Raw genomic sequence first — 22,391 nt, 5'->3', positions numbered from 1 at the left:
CCCACTCACTCACCCACTCACTCACCCACTCACTCACCCACCCACTTACCCACTCACTCACTCACCCACTCACCCACCCACTCACCCACCCACTCACTCACCCACTCACTCACCCACTCACTCACCCACTCACTCACCCACTCACTCACCCACTCACTCACCCACTCACCCACTCACCCACTCACCCACCCACTCACCCACCCACTCACTCACGCACTCCCTCACTCACTCACCCACTCACTCACCCACTCACTCACTCACCCACTCACCCACCAACTCACCCACCGACTCACTCACTCACCCACTCACTCACCCACCCACTCACCCACCAACTCACCCACCCACTCACCCACTCACTCACCCACTCACCCACTCACTCACCCACCCACTCACCCACCCACTCACCCACCCACTCACTCACCCACTCACTCACCCACTCACTCACCCACTCACTCACCCACTCACCCACTCACTCACCCACTCACCCACCCACTCACCCACCCACTCCCTCACTCACTCACCCACTCACTCACCCACTCACTCACCCACTCATCCACTCACTCACTCACCCACTCACCCACCAACTCACCCACCCACTCACTCACTCACCCACTCACTCACCCACCCACTCACCCACCAACTCACCCACCCACTCACCCACTCACTCACTCACCCACTCACTCACCCACTCATTCACTCACTCACTCACTCACCCACCCACTCATTCACTCACTCACTCACTCACCCACTCACTCACCCCACTCACCCACGCACTCACCCACCCACTTACCCATTCACCCACTCACCCACCCAATCACTCACCCACTCACTCACTCACTCACCCACTCACTCACCCACTCACCCACCCACTCACCCACCCAATCACCCACTCACTCACCCACTCACTCACCCAGTCACCCACCAACTCACTCACCCACTCACTCACTCACCCACTCACCCACCCACTCACACACCCACTCACTCACTCACCCACTCACTCACCCACTCACTCACCCACTCACCCACTCACCCACTCACGCACCCACTCACCCACTCACCCACCCACTCACCCACCCACCCACTCACCCACCCACCCACTCACCCACCCACCCACCCACCCACTCACCCACTCACCCACCCACTCACCCACTCACTCACTCACCCACTCACTCACCCACTCACTCACCCAGTCACTCACTCACTCACTAACTCACCCACCCATTCATTCACTCACTCACTCACTCACTCACCCACTCACTCACTCACCCACCAACTCACTCACCCACTCACTCACTCACTCACTCAATCAATCACCCACCCACCCACTCACCCACCCACTCACCCACGCACCCACTCACCCACCCACCCACTCACTCACTCACCCACTCACTCACCCACTCATTCACGCACCCACTCACCCACCCACCCACTCACTCACTCACCCACTCACTCACCCACTCATTCACTCACTCACTCACTCACCCACCCACTCATTCACTCACTCACTCACCCACTCACCCACCCACCCACTCACCCACCCACTTACCCACTCACCCACTCACCCACCCAATCACTCACCTACTCACTCACTCACTCACCCACTCACTCACCCACTCACCCACCCACTCACCCACCCAATCACCCACTCACTCACCCACTCACTCACCCAGTCACCCACCAACTCACTCACCCACTCACTCACTCACCCACTCACCCACCCACTCACACACTCACTCGCTCACCCACTCACTCACCCACTCACTCGCCCACTCACTCACCCACTCACTCACCCACCCACCCACTCACCCACCCACTCACCCACCCACTCACCCACCCACTCACCCACCCACTCACCCACCCACTCACCCACTCACTCACCCACTCACTCACCCACTCACTCACCCAGTCACCCACCCACTCACTCACTCACCCACCCACTCATTCACTCACTCACCCACTCACTCACTCACCCACTCACTCACCCACTCACCCACCCACTCACTCAATCAATCACTCACCCACTCACTCACCCACTCACCCACCCACTCACCCACCCACCCACTCACCCACCCACTCACTCACTCACCCACTCACTCACCCACTCACTCACCCACTCACTCACTCACCCACCCACTCACCCACCCACCCACCCACCCACCCACTCACTCACCCACCCACTCACTCACCCACTCACCCACCCACTCATTCACTCACTCACTCACCCACTCACTCACTCAACCAACCACTCACCCACCCATTCACCCACCCACCCACTCACCCACCCACTCACCCACCCACTTACCCACTCACTCACCCACTCACTCACTCACCCACCCACTCACCCACCCACCCACCCACTCACTCACCCACCCACTCACTCACTCACCCACTCACTCACTCACCTACTCACCCACCCACTCATTCACTCACTCACTCACCCACTCACTCACTCACTCAACCACCCACTCACCCACCCATTCACCCACCCACCCACTCACCCACCCACTCACCCACCCACCCACTCACCCACTCACTCACCCACCCACTCACCCACCCACTAACTCACCCACTCACTCACCCACCCACCCACCCACCCACCCACCCACTCACTCACTCACTTACCCACCCACCCATTCACCCACCCACCCACTCACTCGCCCACCCACCCACTCAACCACTCACTCACTCACTCACCCACTCACCCACTCAATCAATCACTCACCCACTCACTCACTCACCCACTCAATCACCCACTCAATCACCCACTCAAGCAATCACTCACCCACTCACTCACCCACTCACCCACTCACTCACACACCGACCCACCCACTCAACCACCCACTCACCCACCCACCCACTCGCCCACCCACCCACCCGCTCACTCACCCACCCACCCACTCACCCACCCACCCACCCACCCACCCACCCACTCACTCACCCACTCACTCACCCACTCACTCACCCACTCACTCACCCACTCAATCAATCACTCACCCACTCACTCCCTCACTCACCCACTCAATCACCTACTCAATCACCCACTCAATCAATCAATCACTCACCCACTCACTCACCCACTCACTCACACACCCACCCACTCACCCACCCACCCACCCACTCACTCACTCACTCAAGCACCCACCCACCCACCCACCCACTCACTCACCCACCCACCCACCCACTCACCCACCCACTCACCCACTCACCCATCCACTCACCCATCCACTCACTCACCCACTCACTCACTCACCCACTCACCCACTCAATCAATCACTCACCCACTCACTCACTCACTCACCCACTCAATCACCCACTCAATCACCCACTCAATCAATTAATCACTCACCCACTCACTCACCCACTCACCCACTCACTCACCCACTCACCCACTCACTCACACGCCCACCCACCCACTCACCCACTCACCCACTCACTCACTCACTCACTCACTCACCCACTCACTCACCCACTCTTTCACTCACCCACTCACCCACCCACTCACTCACCCACCCACCCACCCACTCACTCACCCACTCACCCACTCACTCACTCACCCACCCACTCACTCACCCACCCACCCACTCACCCACTCACTCACCCACTCACTTACCCACTCACCCACCCACTCACTCACTCACCCACCCACTCACTCACCCACTCACTCACCCACTCACTCACTCACTCACCCACTCACTCACTCACTCACCCACCCACCCACTCAGCGTCTTTCCGACAGACCTGTTCTTCACCTGAGGACGGCTGCTTGCGTTGTGGCCGAAACGTCGTGAGAATTGTATTTTATTATGTTGTATTTTTCTTATTTCCCTTCTACGTGACTTTACCGAAAGAACCAAGAAGAACTGTACGTAATATTTTATCATCGAAGCGCGTTTTATATAGGACAGCCTCACTCAGTCTCAAGACTCATTTTCAGGAGGTTCCTGCAGATCTTTTGCAGAATGGGAGCAGTGCTGGTGCTGATATGTGTGATCCTAAGTTGAGGAATTTGTCAGGTAAATATTTCAGGATTGGAATGTTTTGGCCAATACATTGTGTGGTTATTTTTGTAGCGATGGGATGAAACTGGGATACCCATATGCCCACACACACACTCACACACACTCTCACTCCCTCACGTTCTTCAGAACTGGGGAAGAATATAGAAACTACACACAGGAAGGTGCTCGAATCAGGAATCAAACCCAGGACCTTCCTGCTGTGAGACACGAGTGTTGCCGTTATGCTTACACCCTGCCACGTAAAGTTGTGATGCCACACTGGCTTATGTGGCTATTGATGTGTTTTTGTTGTTACAGTACTGAGGCCCGTGCACAGATAATCATCAGTTTGTAGAAAGTCTGGCAGACTAGGATTGAACAATTATTGTTACCATCATGTGAGAAAAGAGATCAAAGTAAATATTGGAGTTCTAGTTAACTCCAAACTCTAGCTTCCAAAAGAGCGACTGCTAGGCTCTACATTATCACTCTCACTGTACCAGTCATTCAGCTGCTAATCAGAAGAAAAATACATATCCCCCCATGCAACATGGCCACCTTGACATCATCCATGCAACATAGTCGACATGACATCACCCCTGCAACATGGCCACTGTTACGTCTCACATGACTATTATTACCTTTGGGTGATCTTCCCCGGATGGAGGCAGTAACCAGTGTCGCAAGACCCGCCATTGCTTCCACCTTCAGCGTTGCTCATCTACACAAAGACAAAGGTTCCCCACATAGGATTCAACAAGGTGTTGAGTTAAGTGCAGTAGGTGAGTACTGAGCAAGCACCGATGATATCTGGGCTCCACATTCAGGAGGGTCCTGCTGATAGTTCAAAGTTAATGTGCAAGTTTATTGATGGGCTATGTGATATATTGGTGTGGCTGAGGACTGCTTTGTTGTTGTTTTTGCTGCCTTTCCCAATATTAAATCTTGACTTAAAGCTTTCGTGACTGCAGGAATTCATAATCTTTGGGTCTTTCCGTTAAGTCATGTAGATAGGTTCAAATTAAAAGAAAAAACGTGACGTTTCGATCACAACACAAGCGATCGTCATCAGGAAGAAAACAGAGGGGGAAAGCTGCTAAAAGCAGACTTCTTTAAAAGTTCAAAATGGGTGCAAGCCCAAGGGTCATAAACGAAGTGGGCGGGGCTAGTGATGTTAATATGAGAAATTAGCATGTTAATGTAAGATCGGAGAGTGGCCTCCACGGCGAGCATGCTGAGGTGGCTATGTTAATGTGAGAGATTAGCATGTGAATGTAAGATCGCAGAGCCGACGGTACGTGGCTACACCCATTTTAAACCTTTAAAACAGTCTGCTTTGAGCAGTTTTCCCCCTCTGTTTTCCTCCTGATGACGATCGCTTGTGTTATGATTAAAACGTCGTCATTTTTTGTTAATTTATTTTTAATTTGAACCTATCTACGTGACTTTACCGAAAGACCTAAAGAATATGGTTTCCCAATATTGATAAATAAGACTTGTATAATTAATTATTGATTGAAAGTTACTGACTTGCTTTCCATTTTTCTACTTTGCACTCCTATTTTATATTGTTTGCTGTTGTAACTTGCTGACCCTCCCATACTGGACATCTGTGAAAACAAGCTCCGTAGGTCATTGGATTCTTACAGTCTAAATAAAGATTCTGATTCTGATGTCAAATCTCAGCATTGGGATGTTTGTCTGATATCAAGATGCTACACCTGGATTTACATTGAGACAGAAAGAGGAACACGTGGATTGGAAGACACACAGGTTAATGGGATCATTCAAAATGTTAACAAAACTGAGTGGGGCTGGGCCAGGACATGCCACGGCCAGAAGGGGGGTGGTGATGGTTGATTGGTTGATCGTTAAGAATAATAACGAAGTGACAGCCAATAACGGAGTGGCAGGAACGCATCTGAGAAAACGTCCGCCATCGAGATGGAGCTATGAAATAGTATCATAGAATGCAGAGCATGCGCTGGCCAGATTATTCCATCGCTAGATTGTGAGAGGTGCCAGTGGCTCGATGAGGGAGGCCTTCATCCAACAGTGGATAGATAAGACTGCTCTAAATGTTTATACATAGACAGGCAGGTACACAGACAGGATCTCAGAAATGCATTCTGATAGAAACACACACATACACACGGGTAGGCAAGCAGATGCACACCCAGGTAGACAGCTAGGCAACAGGCACATGGATGGAGAGTGGAGAACACACGTTCACCTCATACTTCACCGCGCGAGTCGAGGGACCCACACTTACTTCCATGGCAGCGACTTGCAGAGCAGCGTTGTGTACAGAGCTCACGTCGTTCCTCGCGTCGTCCGGGTCTGCGTGGAGAGCGGGGGAGAGAGGAGAGGGTCACGCAGAGTCGAGGGTGTGTGACGTAACTGGTTCCCATGTCACAACACGAATCAGGTCACAGCACGGACTCACATCATCAACACCGACTCTGATCAGCACGGTTGGCTATGTACTGTGCGAAAGAAGTTCAACATACATACATATATCACCATAAACCCACATGAATAACATGGGCTTGCCTCATCAATACGGACTCACATCAACACGAACTCACATCATCAGCACGGACTCAGAACATCACCACGAATCCACAGAAACAACATGGACTCACTTCATGACCATGAACCTACGTAAATATCATGGACTCGTATCATCAATACGGACTCATACACTCAACATGAAACCACATCATTAGCAATAACCCACAATCGGCACGAATCCACGTCACCAACACAGACTCACATCTTCACCATGAACCCACATCAACACAGACTGACACCCTCACCGCGAACCCACGACACAGACTCACACCCTCACATAATCCTCACCTCGTCGAGTCTCGCTCCGATGGCTTAAGCTGCTGGACGGTGTCGTCTCTCCGCGCCTCTCGATCGCCGCCTTTCGCCCAAACTGCCAGAGGCACGTGGGGGGCGGGGCCAGGAAACCACGCCCTCCGTGACGTAGCAGTCCGGAGCTCCTCCCCCTCAGCACCTTCCCCCCCCCGATGCCCCCCTCCCTCCACTAATACCTCCACGAAAACAGACCACTACTAACACCACCACTAACACCACCACTAACAACCCCACCACCAATAACAACCCCACCACTACTAACAACCCCACCACTAACAACAACACCACGAACACCAGTACTAACAACAACCCCACGACCACACCACCACGAACACACCACCACGGACACACCACCACCACGAACACACCACCACTAACCCACAGCGGGGATCCACTCCTCAGCTGATCTCCACTCGCGGCTGCTGCTGCTCTCCGCACCTCTCTACCGCCGCCTTTCGCACAAACTGCCAGAGGCAAGTGGGGGCGGGGCCAGGAAACCACGCCCTACATGACGTCACTATCTCTCAACTCCTCCCCCCTCCAGCCCCCTCCCCCCATACCCCCTCCCCCCATACCCCCTCCCCCGCTTCTACTTCCGCTTCCGCCGGGGCGAGTGGCGCCAACTTGTGAAACGGTTCGCTGTCTGGGCCTCCTCAGGGTCGACTCAGCCTGAAGGTGAGAACCTCGCATGGTGTGGACACCTCAGCAGTGGTGGGGGAGAGACAAAGGCGGTCCACAGCCGCAAGCTTCTAAACAGCTGCTGGGCTCGCGGCATCGGTTCAAGCAGAGCCCGGCTCTGCTGCTGCTGATGAGGCACTCCCAGACGGCCGTACGGCTGATGGGATGAGTCAAGGAGACTTTGCTTCATCTCTGCACGGAATGATTTATTGTGGAGGCCAATCGCCTGCTGGCGGAATGGGCCTCCACTAGAGGCCGCTAAGTAGGGTATTTGGTCTATTCTTCCACGCTGATCTACACGTGTTGGAGCAAGGTGAGCGTACCCACCCTTTACCCCACCACGTGCGGCAGAGGTGCAGGTTCCATTCCATCGCCCACACACCCACCCACCCACCAACTCACCACTCTCACCCATCGACTCACCCACACAGTGACACGCGGAGACACACGGGGACACACAGGGACATAAAGCCTTGACACAGTGGTTGTGTCGGTGGTGTGGGAGTAGCAGGATCAATGTGGTTGTTGTGGTGGTTTTGTTGCTTGTTATGGTTGTGGTGGTTGAGGTTTTAGTTGTGGTTTAGGTGGTTATGTTGGTTATAGTGCTTTTGGTTATGGTTAAGTGTGGTTGTGTAGGTGGTGGATATTATAGTTGTGGGGGTTATATTTTTTGTGGCAATAGTTGTGTACATGGTGGTTGCGGTGGTCATGGATATAGTTGTTATAGTTGAGGTCGTGGTGGTTGTAGTTATAGCTCTGGTGGTTATGTTATGGTTTTTGTGGTTATGGTTGTGGTTATACTTGTGATTGTTGTTGGTGGTTGTTGTGGTCAAAGTTGTGATGGCTATGTTATGTTTTTGTGGTTATATTTGTGATGAAGGTGGTTATGTTGGCTGTCATGGTCGTTTATGTATGTGTAGGGAGCGGTAGAGTCGCGGTCAACACGCCGCGCTACAAACCCGTGGACACAAGTTCGATTCTCGCTCACGGCCAACACCAGTGACGATCATCTGAACCAGTCCAGGGCCTCCCCTACGTCGACTCTGCCTCAAATGAGTACCTGTTGCTGTGTGTAATAAACATCGCCACTCGGGGTGAGTTTGCAGTCTCCAGCCAGCCAGAGAATCAGCAGCCACAGATTTTCGAATAAAACCTTGTTTCGGTTTGATCCACCGAACAATATCCATTGACCACACCACAAGTAAAGCAATAATGTAACTCTGAACAAAAATGTGAATAAATTAGGACGGTTTATTAAATGCATTGTATCCTAGGAAATATGTACAGCAATAGACAAAATATATACAGAAATAGACTAAAAATATTTACACTAATAGACTAAAAATGTGTATCACGGGGGGAGGGTGGGTGGTGTGGTGATAGCATTCGTGGTTTACACAAATGTACGACCACCACCACTACCACCCCTACTGTGGGGTGGACCGGCCACCACACAGTAGCACGCGGCGGAGGAGTGAGCGTATTGCTCTCCCCACACGAGCCATGCACCCTCGCTTCTTATTCATTTCCTTCATCTCCTTTTCCTCCTCCAACTTCTCAAACACCTGCACCATCATCTCCTCCACTACCATATTTCCCCCCTTATCCGGCTCCTCCGTCTCCTCCGGCTTCTCCTCCTCCGGCTCCTCCTCCTCCGGCTCCTCCGCCGTCTCCTCCGTCTCCTCCGTCTCCTCTTCCTCCTCCACGTCTGTCACCTCATTCTCTAACTTCTCAACCTCCTGCACCATCATCTCCTCCACCACCATCTTCTCTTCCTCCACCATATTTGCCCCCGTATCCATCTCCTCCTCTGTCTCCTCCTCTGTCTCCTGATCCTGTTCCTCCGTTTTCTCTTCCTCCTCCACCTCAGTCTTTTGGTCTCCCTCATTTTCCACCACAACCTCTGTTTCCTCTTCAGAGGTCTGGGCAAGTGAGGTGGGCTGCACCGGTTTCACTCTGTGAAGACACACGCACGACACGACTCCACCTTTTGCTATGACAGAGATTGCAGTCACCTCCCCATCTCCCGTTGGTGTGGCAGATTAAACCGAGCTTAATAACAATGAAAAAAATTGAGTACGTTTCATGTCAGAGCTGTCATTCTGATGGGACAAGATTATCATGAAGGAATGTGCCACTGTGTCTCATACAGTCTGCTGTAGTGTCACAGTAGCAGGCAGCGTTGCTATGTAAATACAACTAAGTCATTTGTCATGATTTCTTTTTGTTTTCATGATATATTCTAATTGGGGCAAATATGACCCCTGGCACACAATGGCCTACTCGTTTTGAACGAACTTAGGGGAGATCTTCAACATCCACTGCAAAGGAGAGGGTACATCATGTATTGACATCCTGTCATGGCAGTAATAACCATCAAGAGTGCTGCCGCTGGGCCGCATCACCCATGCACGATTGTTGTAAAAATATCTGATGGTGATTTGTGTTAGATAAAGCTGCCCATCTTGACTTCGATGGCATCTCAGAGTGCTTTACAACGCAATGAGGCACTTACATATCACATCTCGCACCTCAACGCATTTTACGGTGAATGAAGGGTTAGATGGTGAAGATTTGGCCGCATGGTTATGTGGGCTCACCCACAAACCAATTATGGAAAATAAATCGGTCTACAGATGAATGTACACGTGGGGTAGGCTGGAATGCACTTGTGTTCTCCCCCCGTTCTGCATGGGTTTCCTCTGGGTTCAGCAGCTTCTTCCCCGAAACTGAACCCACAAATACAATACCACTGGTCTTGGATCAAAATCGACCTCTAAAGCACTCAATTGGGATCATACACAGCAACTTTGTTCCCTACTGTGAACAAAACTTGGCAGGGCCCTCTTGAATATTTTGTCTTGAGACTCAATGATGTTCATTCTGGATAAACAAGCATAGTAATAATGATAAAAAATAATAAACACATACACAGGACACATGCAGAGTTGCTTACCGTGGCTCAGCGGCTCCAGACTTTGCATCGTATTCTCCGGAGCCCTCTTCTCTGGATCTCAGCGCTATCAGGCCCTGCACACTGCTAGCAGCGGTGGTGGTAGCGGTGGTAATGGTGGTGCTGGTTGTGGCCGTGGCTGCCCCTTGATCATGGACCTCGGCCATGCCCTGAAGCCAACTGTGTGCGAGCGCCTGAGTGGGAGTCATCCGAAGATTTGGATCCCATCTGTTGAGAGGCACGCGGGGGCACACGTGGTGAGAGGCACGTTTCAAGGATTTACGTTTCTTCCCTTCTTCCACGAGGTCCAGGAATTTTCACCAGCAGCGGGGAGTACTCCACTGCCCAGTAGCCTAAAAATGCACTTAGCCTGCCACTGCCCATCTTTCATGGGCCTCCACAGACACCGATCTTGACACTGCTGGTACAGGTCATCGGCAGGTTCACTCAGTTCCACATCCTCCTGTACCACATCAGCTCCATCTCTTGTGATATGGCTCAGCGGTGACGACGTGACCCAGACGTACCACATTCTCCACATGTAGAATTTTGTGATTCAAATTTTGGACTTTCGGATCAGACGAAGAAAAAAATGGGGGCCTATGGGTGTCTCTAACGATTACTTGAAGGAGAGTGACTGTTTTGAGAATCCTTGTGGGGAGGCGTGGGAGAGGGGAATGGGCAGGCGGGAGGTTGTCTTACTGTATCTACTGTAGGCAACAATGGACACAGTCCACCAACTCTGGGCCCAGGAGATGAGTAAGAATGAGAGGGTGGAGCTGGTGATCGATGGAGAGTGATCACCAATAATTTGGAGGAGATTGAGTGATGGGGAATCCTCGTGGGGGGCAGCAGGGGGAAGAGGGAGAGGAGGCAGTTCTTACTGGAGGCAGCGGCTGATAAAGTCCACAAACTCCGTGTCCTGGCTCTTGAGCACAGAGTGTAGTGGGAAGCTCCTCGGTAGGCTGTATGGTTTCTTCCAACCACCTGCAGGGGCCATGCACAGCGGAAGAGAGAGATATACATAGTTACAAACCACATCACCCACCCACTCACCCACCTATCCACCCACCCACTCGCCAACCCACTCACCTAACCATCCCCCCACGGCCTACTCAACAACAATAACCGCCATTTGCCACTAAGTGGCAGTGACATCACCATGGCGCTTGTACCAGGCTATGTGCACTTTAAGGCCACCTGAAGTGTCAAAAGCTCACTGGCAGGAGGTCATGGGACAGACTCCGGTACCATGGGTTGACTGATTGAGATGACTGGCTGTGGTAATTAAATTTAAGGTGGAGGGGTCACCAGCCTCTCGCACCCATTGGTCTCAGTGGTGGCTACAAGCCCCATGAGGGGAATTGCATGTTGAAATTGACCTTCCCTCCCTTGGCATTGCTTACCACAGCGTTACCGACCGGCACCACCTTTGCGGTAGGGTGTTGTTTTGCAACTTATCCCCGCCACTCCCTCACACCCACGCACACGCCTACCCATCCATCTACCCATCCACCTACCAACCCTTCTACTCAGAAAAAAAAACATCACTCCGTTGGAATTACGCAATAACAGCCCCAAGCAACCCCTTTTAACTTACCAAAGTATATCAATCCGTAAGGAGCGGCATGTATGAAGTTTCTTGGGGGCACACCCAGCCTCTGCACACGGTTCAGACAAAGACAGAGGTCAATCATAAAGCCTCAGTAGACTGTTGGGGCAAGTGCTGTAAGCAAGTAGCAGCATGTATTGAGGCTGGAACTGTGGCACACGAGGGCATGGTTGATCATATCGCCCCAGGTACGTCACACACCAAACTAGGTACTTATTTGAAGCGGAGTTGATCTAGGAGAGGCCTCGGGACCAGTTCTGATCATTGAACCTCAGGGCGGTACCCCAGGGTACCATAGTTCCCCGGCTCTCGCATAATGTCCGTGATGCAGTCATTTTTAGTCTGGTGATGGTCGGCGATGCGGTAATTGACTCATCTCAACGAGCTGTACACAATGCACTCTTAAAAGTTTAATTTTTCGAAAACGGATTTTTTAATGCTAATATTTGGTGTTTCGACATCGCGGAGTAGCACTGATTTCGCATTGATTGGTACCCCAGTCGCGGAGTTAAGTACACCCCTGGAAAAAAAAGTGTCCCAGAAATAAAATATTTAATTGCCTCGGCCATTTTGTATTATTTGGTACCCTGGTGTACCACCATGAGGATCAATTGCTGCTACCAGTGCTGGTGGTGGCAGTGGCCATGAGTGGGAATCAAACTCGGGTTCTCTGCTGGGGTTTGTAGCACAGCGCGGTGCACTAACTACTGCACCACACATTCTATACACAAAGGCAAAGACAAATATCCCCCATATAGCTTTAACATACTTTTGGTCACACACATAGACAAGACAAACACGTGTACACACATGTACAAGACAAAGATCCCCGCTATAACCTAAACAGACATGGGGCAAGTGATGTTAGCGAGGAGCACCTCTGAAGGCTGACACGCCACACGAGGGGGGTGGGTGGCCAACACCACTCCTGGCCGCCTTTTTCTCCATAGTGGTGATGTTTACACTGCACCAGGTACTCATTGGAGTCTGAGTCGATCTAGGGGAGGCCCACGACCGGTTCAGATAATCGTCACGTGTTGGCTGAGAGCCAGAATAGAACTTGGGTCTCCAGGTTCGTAGCGCACCGTGTTAACCGCTACACTACCGTGTACACACATGTTCAAGATACACATGTACACACACACGCACGTGTAAACACGCACACAGCACACACAGCTATAATTCGCCAAATCACCATACGGCCCCCCTAACCCACGAGCGGACATTGTGCGAAATACCTCCATGCAGGACAGAAGAAAATCGTCTTCGTTGTTGGGCTGGAATAATTGCTTTCCAGTGGCCATCTCTGCTACCATGCAGCCCAGTGACCAAATGTCGGCAGTGCAGGTTAAATCATAGCCCAGCAACATCTCCGGAGCTATGTATGGCAGGGCATCACCGTGTCTGGCTGCACAATCACAACAACAAAAAATACATGCACTGTGCTCGCTTAGCCTTTAACAGCATCGTCATCACACATGCAGTCACATAGATACACACACACAGATGCTCACACACAGATGCCCACACACAGACACTCACACAAAGACAGATATAGACCCCATCCACAACAGACACACGCAGACACTCAAACACATACACAGACAGACATAGGTATGCACATTTACAACAACTGCCATTCACCACGAAGTGGTGGTGACGTCAACATGGTGCTTGTGCCATGCTAGGTGTACTTGTAAGACGTGAAGTGTCGAAGGCCCACTGGTAGGTGGTCACCGAACAGACCCAGGTGCCATGGGTTGACTGAGATAACTGGCAGATGCACCAACTGTGTTCTCCACTGTGCCACCTCATTACATTTAAGCCGCCCGGTGCTCCGCTCAATGCTGTGAGGGAAACTGCCTCCAACTACCCAGCAGGGTCCCTCACAAGCCTCCTCCATAGAGGCTGATCTTAACACTGCTGGTACCAGTCATTGGCAAGTTCAATCAGTTCAATCAGCTCCACATCCTTCTGTACCACATCAGTCAATATGTTCTCTAGCCCGTGCAATGCCGTTTAGCCCTATCTATCTGGCTGATCAAAAGCTGCTTGGGGATGCGGTGGCTGGGCACACACAGATGAGGTCACTCACATTGACTTCCCACAGTAAAGCTGGTCTTAAAATCCATGACCCTAATGGTGCCAGCCACGGTGTCTTTGACCATGATGTTGTTCTAGAAGAGAGGCAGAAGGGATTCACACACAGAGGTTATGTTGATAGAATTCAACCAGCAGTGGATCGATCATGTACCACAATACAGATTAAACAGGGGAATCAGAAGAGGTGGCGCGCTCTTGCCAAGCGTCAGTCACAGCGACAATCGCTGTTTTCTGACAGCTATCACTGGGGGTGCCCCTTTCAAGTTCGTTAAGATGAGAGATGCGAGTGGCTTACGTGTGTTAATAACTGAGATATTGTCGAAGTAAAAGGGGATGGTGCTATCGACAACTGATCACCGTTGCTCCAACAGTAGAGCTGAATGAAGTGCACAGCTGTATGAGAGCCTGCTTATGAATCCCGAAAAATCATCGACAACGTGCATGGATTCTGTGATGCTTTCCACCATGCATTTGCCTTTCATAGTTTTCCATTCGCAAAATCGAAGCTGACGGGCAACCAACAGGTCAAAATACGCATTAGGTATATTTTTTTTAAATTGTCGTTTTAGCTCCGGTTCATGTCTCCCAAGTTTTGGCCAACGCCGTGATCAATGTGGCCAGTTTTCTCTGTGGTGAGTCCCCAATAGAGACATGCCTCTTCACCAAAGTCATAATTTATACCGGATCATCTTCACCAGTTTTACTGTGACCCTGCCTCCTTCCAAATAGACACAGGCCTAACACATGAACCTTGTGAGGTACAACACGACTCTTCTCCAAAGACGCATTGAACACCATGTTCACTTACTGGCCTGATGGCTGCGTGGACGGCCTCCTTTAACTCCATATGCTTTAGGAATGTGAGGATTTCCCTGGTGTATGCTTTAATTAACGCCATGTCCAAGCCCCGGAGCCCTGCTTCTTCAATCACTTGCTGGAGACTCTCCCTGTGAGAGAGGCAGCGGCAGCAGCAACAACAACGACGTTTGTAGCGTCAGTACCATCCTGCAATGCTATGCTCATTCTGATAAGGACAATAATACTATTGTCCATGCACGTTCATGACCGATATTATTATTCATCATTAATCCTGTTTGGGTTTAGGTCTATTTGCTGATAAACCAAATCAGATGGCAAATCTGCCCACTTATATTTTGTATATTCTATCGATTTATATTGCACCTTATTCCAGCATTGGTAAAAATTGTACATGCCATGATTGTGGTTTAGATAAAGAGTGGGGTTGTAAAAAGTGGTGGTGTGGTTATGGTGACAGGACAACATGCGACAGGTTAAGGAGGGGTTGTGGTACGCCTGCTTGTAGCTGTAGGGGTAGTGATAGAGATAATGATATTGATAGGGGTTGGAGACAGCCTGGTCCTAGCAGAAAGGGTAAGTGATAGGGGTAGTGATAGTGATTGGGGTAGACCTGGTCTTAGCTGGGGAATGGGAGGAGGGTGCGTGCATCTTGCACATCCCTACTTATTTGAGGCTGAGACCTAGGGAAGGCCCAGGACCGGTTCAGATAATTGTCACTGGTGTTGGCCGTGAGTGGAAATTGAACCTGGGTCACTCGATTTCTAGTGCAGCGTGCTAATTGTTACACTACCGCTCCCTTACTCATATTCTCCAGAACAGGGGGGGAGACACAAACTAAACACAGAAAAGCACCCGAGTTGAGAATCGAACCAAGGCCCTTCTCGCCGAGAGGCATGAGCGTCACCACTGCGCTGTCACCACCCTGCTGATGGAATGGGGTGTGGCTAGGTGAACAGGGGAAGGGTTGATAGAGAAAAGAGGAGGGGCCTCCAGTGCAACCACGAGTGTGTCCTGGTTGAGCCTCGCAGACACAGGGCAGCGCCACGGTATTACAATGTGTCGATGGCACAAGTGTAAAAAGTAACCACGCTATGGAGGAACATGTGGTACCTACTTCAACAGCTCTAGCACGATGCAGTAGTGCCCTCTGAACGTGAAATCATCCAGGACTTTGACGACATTGGAGTCCTGGTTATAGTCCTTGCGTTGACGTTCCATAGCCCTCTTGAGCCCCATCTCCAATATTTCATCCGTGGAGCTACACAGAGGAAGTCCACAAGTTAATCACTTAGACTTGTGTAAAGGATGCACCGAAGTAACGCCTATTCGGAAATAAATAAATACATATACATTCACTGGGTCTAATGGCTTTGTGAGTTTGAAGTGCTCCACTTTCATTACCGAGGAGCTATCACGGGAAAAGTGGCCGACATATGGCACACAATCGGACTTGAAGGTAGAGAGCCATTCAAATAGGATTGTACATATGTATGCTGAACTTCATTTGCACTGTACATAGCCAACCATGGTAATCGGAGATGCGTGGGAAGGACAACAAACTCAAGACGAACAGCAGTTCTAAAGAAATTTGTTTTCAATTTAGATTTAAAAGTACATAGTTTCAGTGACTTTCTAATATCGGAAGGAAGAGCGTTCCAGACGGCCACAGAAGTGCATCTGAAAGCGTGAGATGCAGTGACCCTCTTTGTTCAAAGGCTAGCCAAAAGCCGCTGCAAAGATTGGTCGTCAGAGGAAACTTAATGCAAATAAGGGGATTAAATTGGGAGAGACTGAACAAATTAAGAGGGATTGGTGGTAGAGAACCATGGAAAGTTCCAGAAAGGTTTGGGACGAGGATAAAATTAGCTAGGGAGAAAAGGGGGTTTGGGGTGCTGCCTGAATAGAGTAATTCCCTGATGTGTGACTGTGATTAACTTGAGCCAGCTCCGAGCGTGGTCCAAGGAATGCTCAGGATTTTGTAGGAGCTGAGCCTGTGCCGAGCTATGGCTGAGCTGCTCAAGCATATTTAATAGCAGCCAAGTGACTCAAGCCTAAGACTGAGAGTTCGAGGCTGAGCTAGAGCTGAGCCATGGCTCTGAATGTGGGTCTCATATTGCAAGGCGAGCACAACTCAGGAAGGCGCTATGTTTCACTGACAGAGTCTGCAGTAGTTGCACAGTTGGCGCCAATGTTATTTATAATCACAGTAGTTGAGTCATGTGGAGGTGATTTTTCAGTATTGGGATGTTTGGTCCAATACCAGTTACACTGTATGTGTTTTTTAAGCTTGAGGAAGAAACTGAAACCATTAAACAAAACTATTTTAAATTTTACTAGGTAAGGCCCACTGACCTATATAGCTATTTTCTAGAGGCGACATGGCCATAGATGATAGCTTCACCAAGTGGCTTATCACGTTATAGCAGCCAAATACTCTAAACGCATGTTTCTAAATGTAGAGTAAAAAACTGGAGGACCCGAAGAAAATCCATGCTGCCACGGGGAGATCACTACAAATATATAGGTGTTATTGAACCCACGACCTCCTGCATACCAGGCGAGGGAGTTAAAATCTCGCCACGAGAAACTGGAGAACGCGGAGGGAACCAATGCAGAAGAGATGGCAAACATACTAACTCTACACGGGAGGGCGCCCAATTCAGGAGTCGAACCCAGGCCCACTTCTCGCTGTGAGGCACGAGTTTCACTTCCACATGGCCTCATTACGGTGCCTCTGTGGAGTCTTACCTTAAGGGTGTAACCAACATCTTCACGACCACGATGTTATTTGTCTTGTGGTCACGACACTCGATGACCTGGCCTTGATCTCCCACCACAATTGTCTTGAGCACCTCATAACGGTAGTTGAGGTGCGCATGTGGGTCCTGAGCGACAATCAAACAGAGGTCAGGGGTGAGGGCACCAACTCCATCATCAACACTCATTCACCCCCCCTGTTAATTCAGTGCTCGGTTGGACAGGAATGTCGCGGGTACAATTTAATAACCTGATTCACAGTTGTGACGAACTGAAGCATGATACATTTTCATTGTGTGTGTGTGTTGGTAGGAGAGAGAGCTCTGTCATGCTGTCTGATAATGCTGTGTGCAAGGACACTGCACGTCATCACGCAGTGAGTGATTATACTGTGTGAAGATACTGCGTGTGATGATGCTGTGCATGATGAAGATGATAATGAGGCCTGAAGTAGCAATCAGGGCAGCTGCCCTAGTTGCTACTTCAGGTGTAATAACAATAAACCACGAACCCTGCTACTGCTGGGTTATGTGACCACCCCAATTAGGTGTTTTGTTGTGAGTCTCACCAGAATGTAATTATGCTCTTCGTCGTCGTAGCCATAGTTATTGGTGCCCCGGGAATCGTTGTGGAACGTATAGTACCAGATGTCTTTCATGGCGGCAAGTTCTGCCTTCTCTCGGCGAGTTAGTTGAGGGCCAATAAGACCCAGGATTTCTGCGGACATGAGAAAAACAATAACTGTAAGTGATTTCGATTTAAAGCTTTCGTGACTGCAGGGATTCATCTTCTTGGTTCTTTCGGTAAAGTCACGTAGAAGGGAAATAATAAAATAATAAAAAGACAGCGTCTTTCCGACAGACCTGTTCTTCACCTGAGGACGGCTGCTTGCGTTGTGCCTGAAACGTCGTGAGAATTGTATTTTATTATGTTGTATTTTTATTATTTCCCTTCTACGTGACTTTACCGAAAGAACCTAGAAGAAGAACTGTACGTAATATTTTATCATCGAAGCGCGTTTTATATAGGACAGCCTCACTCAGTCTCAATACTCCTTTTCAGGAGGTTCCTGCAGATCTTTTGCAGAATGGGAGCAGTGCTGGTGCTGATATGTGTGATCCTAAGTTGAGGAATTTGTCAGGTAAATATTTCAGGATTGGAATGTTTTGGCCAATACATTGTGTGGTTATTTTTGTAGCGATGGGATGAAACTGGGATACCCATATGCCCACACACACACTCACACACACTCTCACTCCCTCACGTTCTTCAGAACTGGGGAAGAATATAGAAACTACACACAGGAAGGTGCTCGAATCAGGAATCAAACCCAGGACCTTCCTGCTGTGAGACACGAGTGTTGCCGTTATGCTTACACCCTGCCACGTAAAGTTGTGATGCCACACTGGCTTATGTGGCTATTGATGTGTTTTTGTTGTTACAGTACTGAGGCCCGTGCACAGATAATCATCAGTTTGTAGAAAGTCTGGCAGACTAGGATTGAACAATTATTGTTACCATCATGTGAGAAAAGAGATCAAAGTAAATATTGGAGTTCTAGTTAACTCCAAACTCTAGCTTCCAAAAGAGCGACTGCTAGGCTCTACATTATCACTCTCACTGTACCAGTCATTCAGCTGCTAATCAGAAGAAAAATACATATCCCCCCATGCAACATGGCCACCTTGACATCATCCATGCAACATAGTCGACATGACATCACCCCTGCAACATGGCCACTGTTACGTCTCACATGACTATTATTACCTTTGGGTGATCTTCTCCGAATGGAGGCAGTAACCACAGTGTCGCAAGACCCGCCATTGCTTCCACCTTCAGCGTTGCTCATCTACACAAAGACAAAGGTTCCCCACATAGGATTCAACAAGGTGTTGAGTTAAGTGCAGTAGGTGAGTACTGAGCAAGCACCGATGATATCTGGGCTCCACATTCAGGAGGGTCCTGCTGATAGTTCAAAGTTAATGTGCAAGTTTATTGATGGGCTATGTGATATATTGGTGTGGCTGAGGACTGCTTTGTTGTTGTTTTTGCTGCCTTTCCCAATATTAAATCTTGACTTAAAGCTTTCGTGACTGCAGGAATTCATAATCTTTCGGTCTTTCCGTAAAGTCACGTAGATAGGTTCATATTAAAAGAAAAAACGTGACGTTTCGATCACAACACAAGCGATCGTCATCAGGAAGAAAACAGAGGGGGAAACCTGCTAAAAGCAGACTTCTTTAAAAGTTCAAAATGGGTGCAAGCCCAAGGGTCATACACGAAGTGGGCGGGGCTAGTGATGTTAATGAGAAATTAGCATGTTAATGTAAGATCGGAGAGTGGCCTCCACGGCGAGCACGCTGAGGTGGCTATGTTAATGTGAGAGATTAGCATGTTACTGTAAGATCGCAGAGCCGATGGTACGTGGCTACACCCATTTTAAACCTTTAAAACAGTCTGGTTTGAGCAGTTTCCCCCCTCTGTTTTCCTCCTGATGACGATCGCTTGTGTTATGATTAAAACGTCGTCATTTTTTGTTAATTTATTTTTAATTTGAACCTATCTACGTGACTTTACCGAAAGACCTAAAGAATATGGTTTCCCAATATTGATAAATAAGACTTGTATAATTAATTATTGATTGAAAGTTACTGACTTGCTTTCCATTTTTCTACTTTGCACTCCTATTTTATATTGTTTGCTGTTGTAACTTGCTGACCCTCCCATACTGGACATCTGTGAAAACAAGCTTCGTAGGTCATTGGATTCTTACAGTCTAAATAAAGATTCTGATGTAAAATCTCAGCATTGGGATGTTTGTCTGATATCAAGATGCTACACCTGGATTTACATTGAGACAGAAAGAGAAACACGTGGATTGGAAGACACACAGGTTAATGGGATCATTCAAAATGTTAAGAAAACTGAGTGGGGCTGGGCCAGGACACGCCACAGCCAGAAGGGGGATGGTGATGGTTGATTGGTTGATCGTTAAGAATAATAACGAAGTGACAGCCAATAACGGAGTGGCAGGAACGCATCTGAGAAAACGTCCGCCATCGAGATGGAGCTATGAAATAGTATCATAGAATGCAGAGCATGCGCTGGCCAGATTATTCCATCGCTAGATTGTGAGAGGTGCCAGTGGCTCGATGAGGGAGGCCTTCATCCAACAGTGGATAGATAAGACTGCTCTAAATGTTTATACATAGACAGGCAGGTACACAGACAGGATCTCAGAAATACATTCTGATAGAAACACACATACACACGGGTAGGGAAGCAGATGCACACCCAGGTAGACAGCTAGGCAACAGGCACATGGATGGAGAGTGGAGAACACACGTTCACCTCATACTTCACCGCGCGAGTCGAGGGACTCACACTTACTTCCATGGCAGCGACTTGCAGAGCAGCGTTGTGTACAGAGCTCACGTCGTTCCTCGCGTCGTCCGGGTCTGCGTGGAGAGCGGGGGAGAGAGGAGAGGGTCACGCAGAGTCGAGGGTGTGTGACGTAACTGGTTCCCATGTCACAACACGAATCAGGTCACAGCACGGACTCACATCATCAACACCGACTCTGATCAGCACGGTTGGCTATGTACTGTGCGAAAGAAGTTCAACATACATACATATATCACCATAAACCCACATTAATAACATGGGCTTGCCTCATCAATACGGACTCGCATCAACACGAACTCACATCATCAGCACGGACTCAGAACATCACCACGAATCCACAGAAACAACATGGACTCACTTCATGACCATGAACCTACGTAAATATCATGGACTCGTATCATCAATACGGACTCATACACTCAACATGAAACCACATCATCAGCAATAACCCACAATCGGCACGAATCCACGTCACCAACACAGACTCACATCTTCACCATGAACCCACATCATCAACACTGACATCTTCGCCATGAACCCACATCAACACGGACTCACACCCTCACCGCGAACCCACGACACGGACTCACACCCTCGCCGCGAACCCACGACACAGACTCACACCCTCACATAATCCTCACCTCGTCGAGTCTCGCTCCGATGGCTTAAGCTGCTGGACGATGTCGTCTCTCCGCGCCTCTCGATCGCCGCCTTTCGCCCAAACTGCCAGAGGCACGTGGGGGGCGGGGCCAGGAAACCACGCCCTCCGTGACGTAGCAGTCCGGAGCTCCTCCCCCTCAGCACCTTCCCCCCCCCGATGCCCCCCTCCCTCCACTAATACCTCCACGAAAACAGACCACTACTAACACCACCACTAACACCACCACTAACAACCCCACCACCAATAACAACCCCACCACTACTAACAACCCCACCACTAACAACAACACCACGAACACCAGTACTAACAACAACCCCACGACCACACCACCACGAACACACCACCACGGACACACCACCACCACGAACACACCACCACTAACCCACAGCGGGGATCCACTCCTCAGCTGATCTCCACTCGCGGCTGCTGCTGCTCTCCGCACCTCTCTACCGCCGCCTTTCGCACAAACTGCCAGAGGCAAGTGGGGGCGGGGCCAGGAAACCACGCCCTACATGACGT

At 49.9% G+C, this 22,391-nt stretch overlaps 1 protein-coding gene and 1 long non-coding RNA gene across 2 annotated transcripts; both read right to left on the bottom strand.

Annotated features, from left to right (window-relative positions):
* Positions 1-8,989: 8,989 nt before the first annotated feature.
* LOC144740540 (uncharacterized) lies at positions 8,990-11,527 on the bottom strand. Its single transcript, XM_078623382.1, has 3 exons — positions 11,400-11,527; positions 10,519-10,743; positions 8,990-9,518 (listed from the first exon to the last, which is right to left on the bottom strand). Exons 1-3 carry the CDS (start codon positions 11,513-11,515, stop codon positions 8,990-8,992), a joined length of 870 nt encoding a protein of 289 aa, XP_078479508.1. The 5' UTR covers positions 11,516-11,527.
* A 7,802-nt stretch (positions 11,528-19,329) lies between these two features.
* On the bottom strand, positions 19,330-21,935 carry LOC144740541 (uncharacterized). The gene is made up of 3 exons (XR_013589658.1): positions 21,853-21,935; positions 21,197-21,264; positions 19,330-19,655 (listed from the first exon to the last, which is right to left on the bottom strand). It is a non-coding gene; the product is annotated as an uncharacterized LOC144740541 (long non-coding RNA).
* Positions 21,936-22,391: the final 456 nt, after the last annotated feature.

This window comes from Lampetra planeri, unplaced genomic scaffold (assembly GCF_965212315.1).
Source record: "Lampetra planeri unplaced genomic scaffold, kcLamPlan1.2.h2 scaffold_228, whole genome shotgun sequence".
NCBI lineage: Eukaryota > Metazoa > Chordata > Hyperoartia > Petromyzontiformes > Petromyzontidae > Lampetra > Lampetra planeri.
Note: the sequence above shows the minus strand (reverse complement) of the source record. Positions and strands in the feature narration are given on the sequence as shown.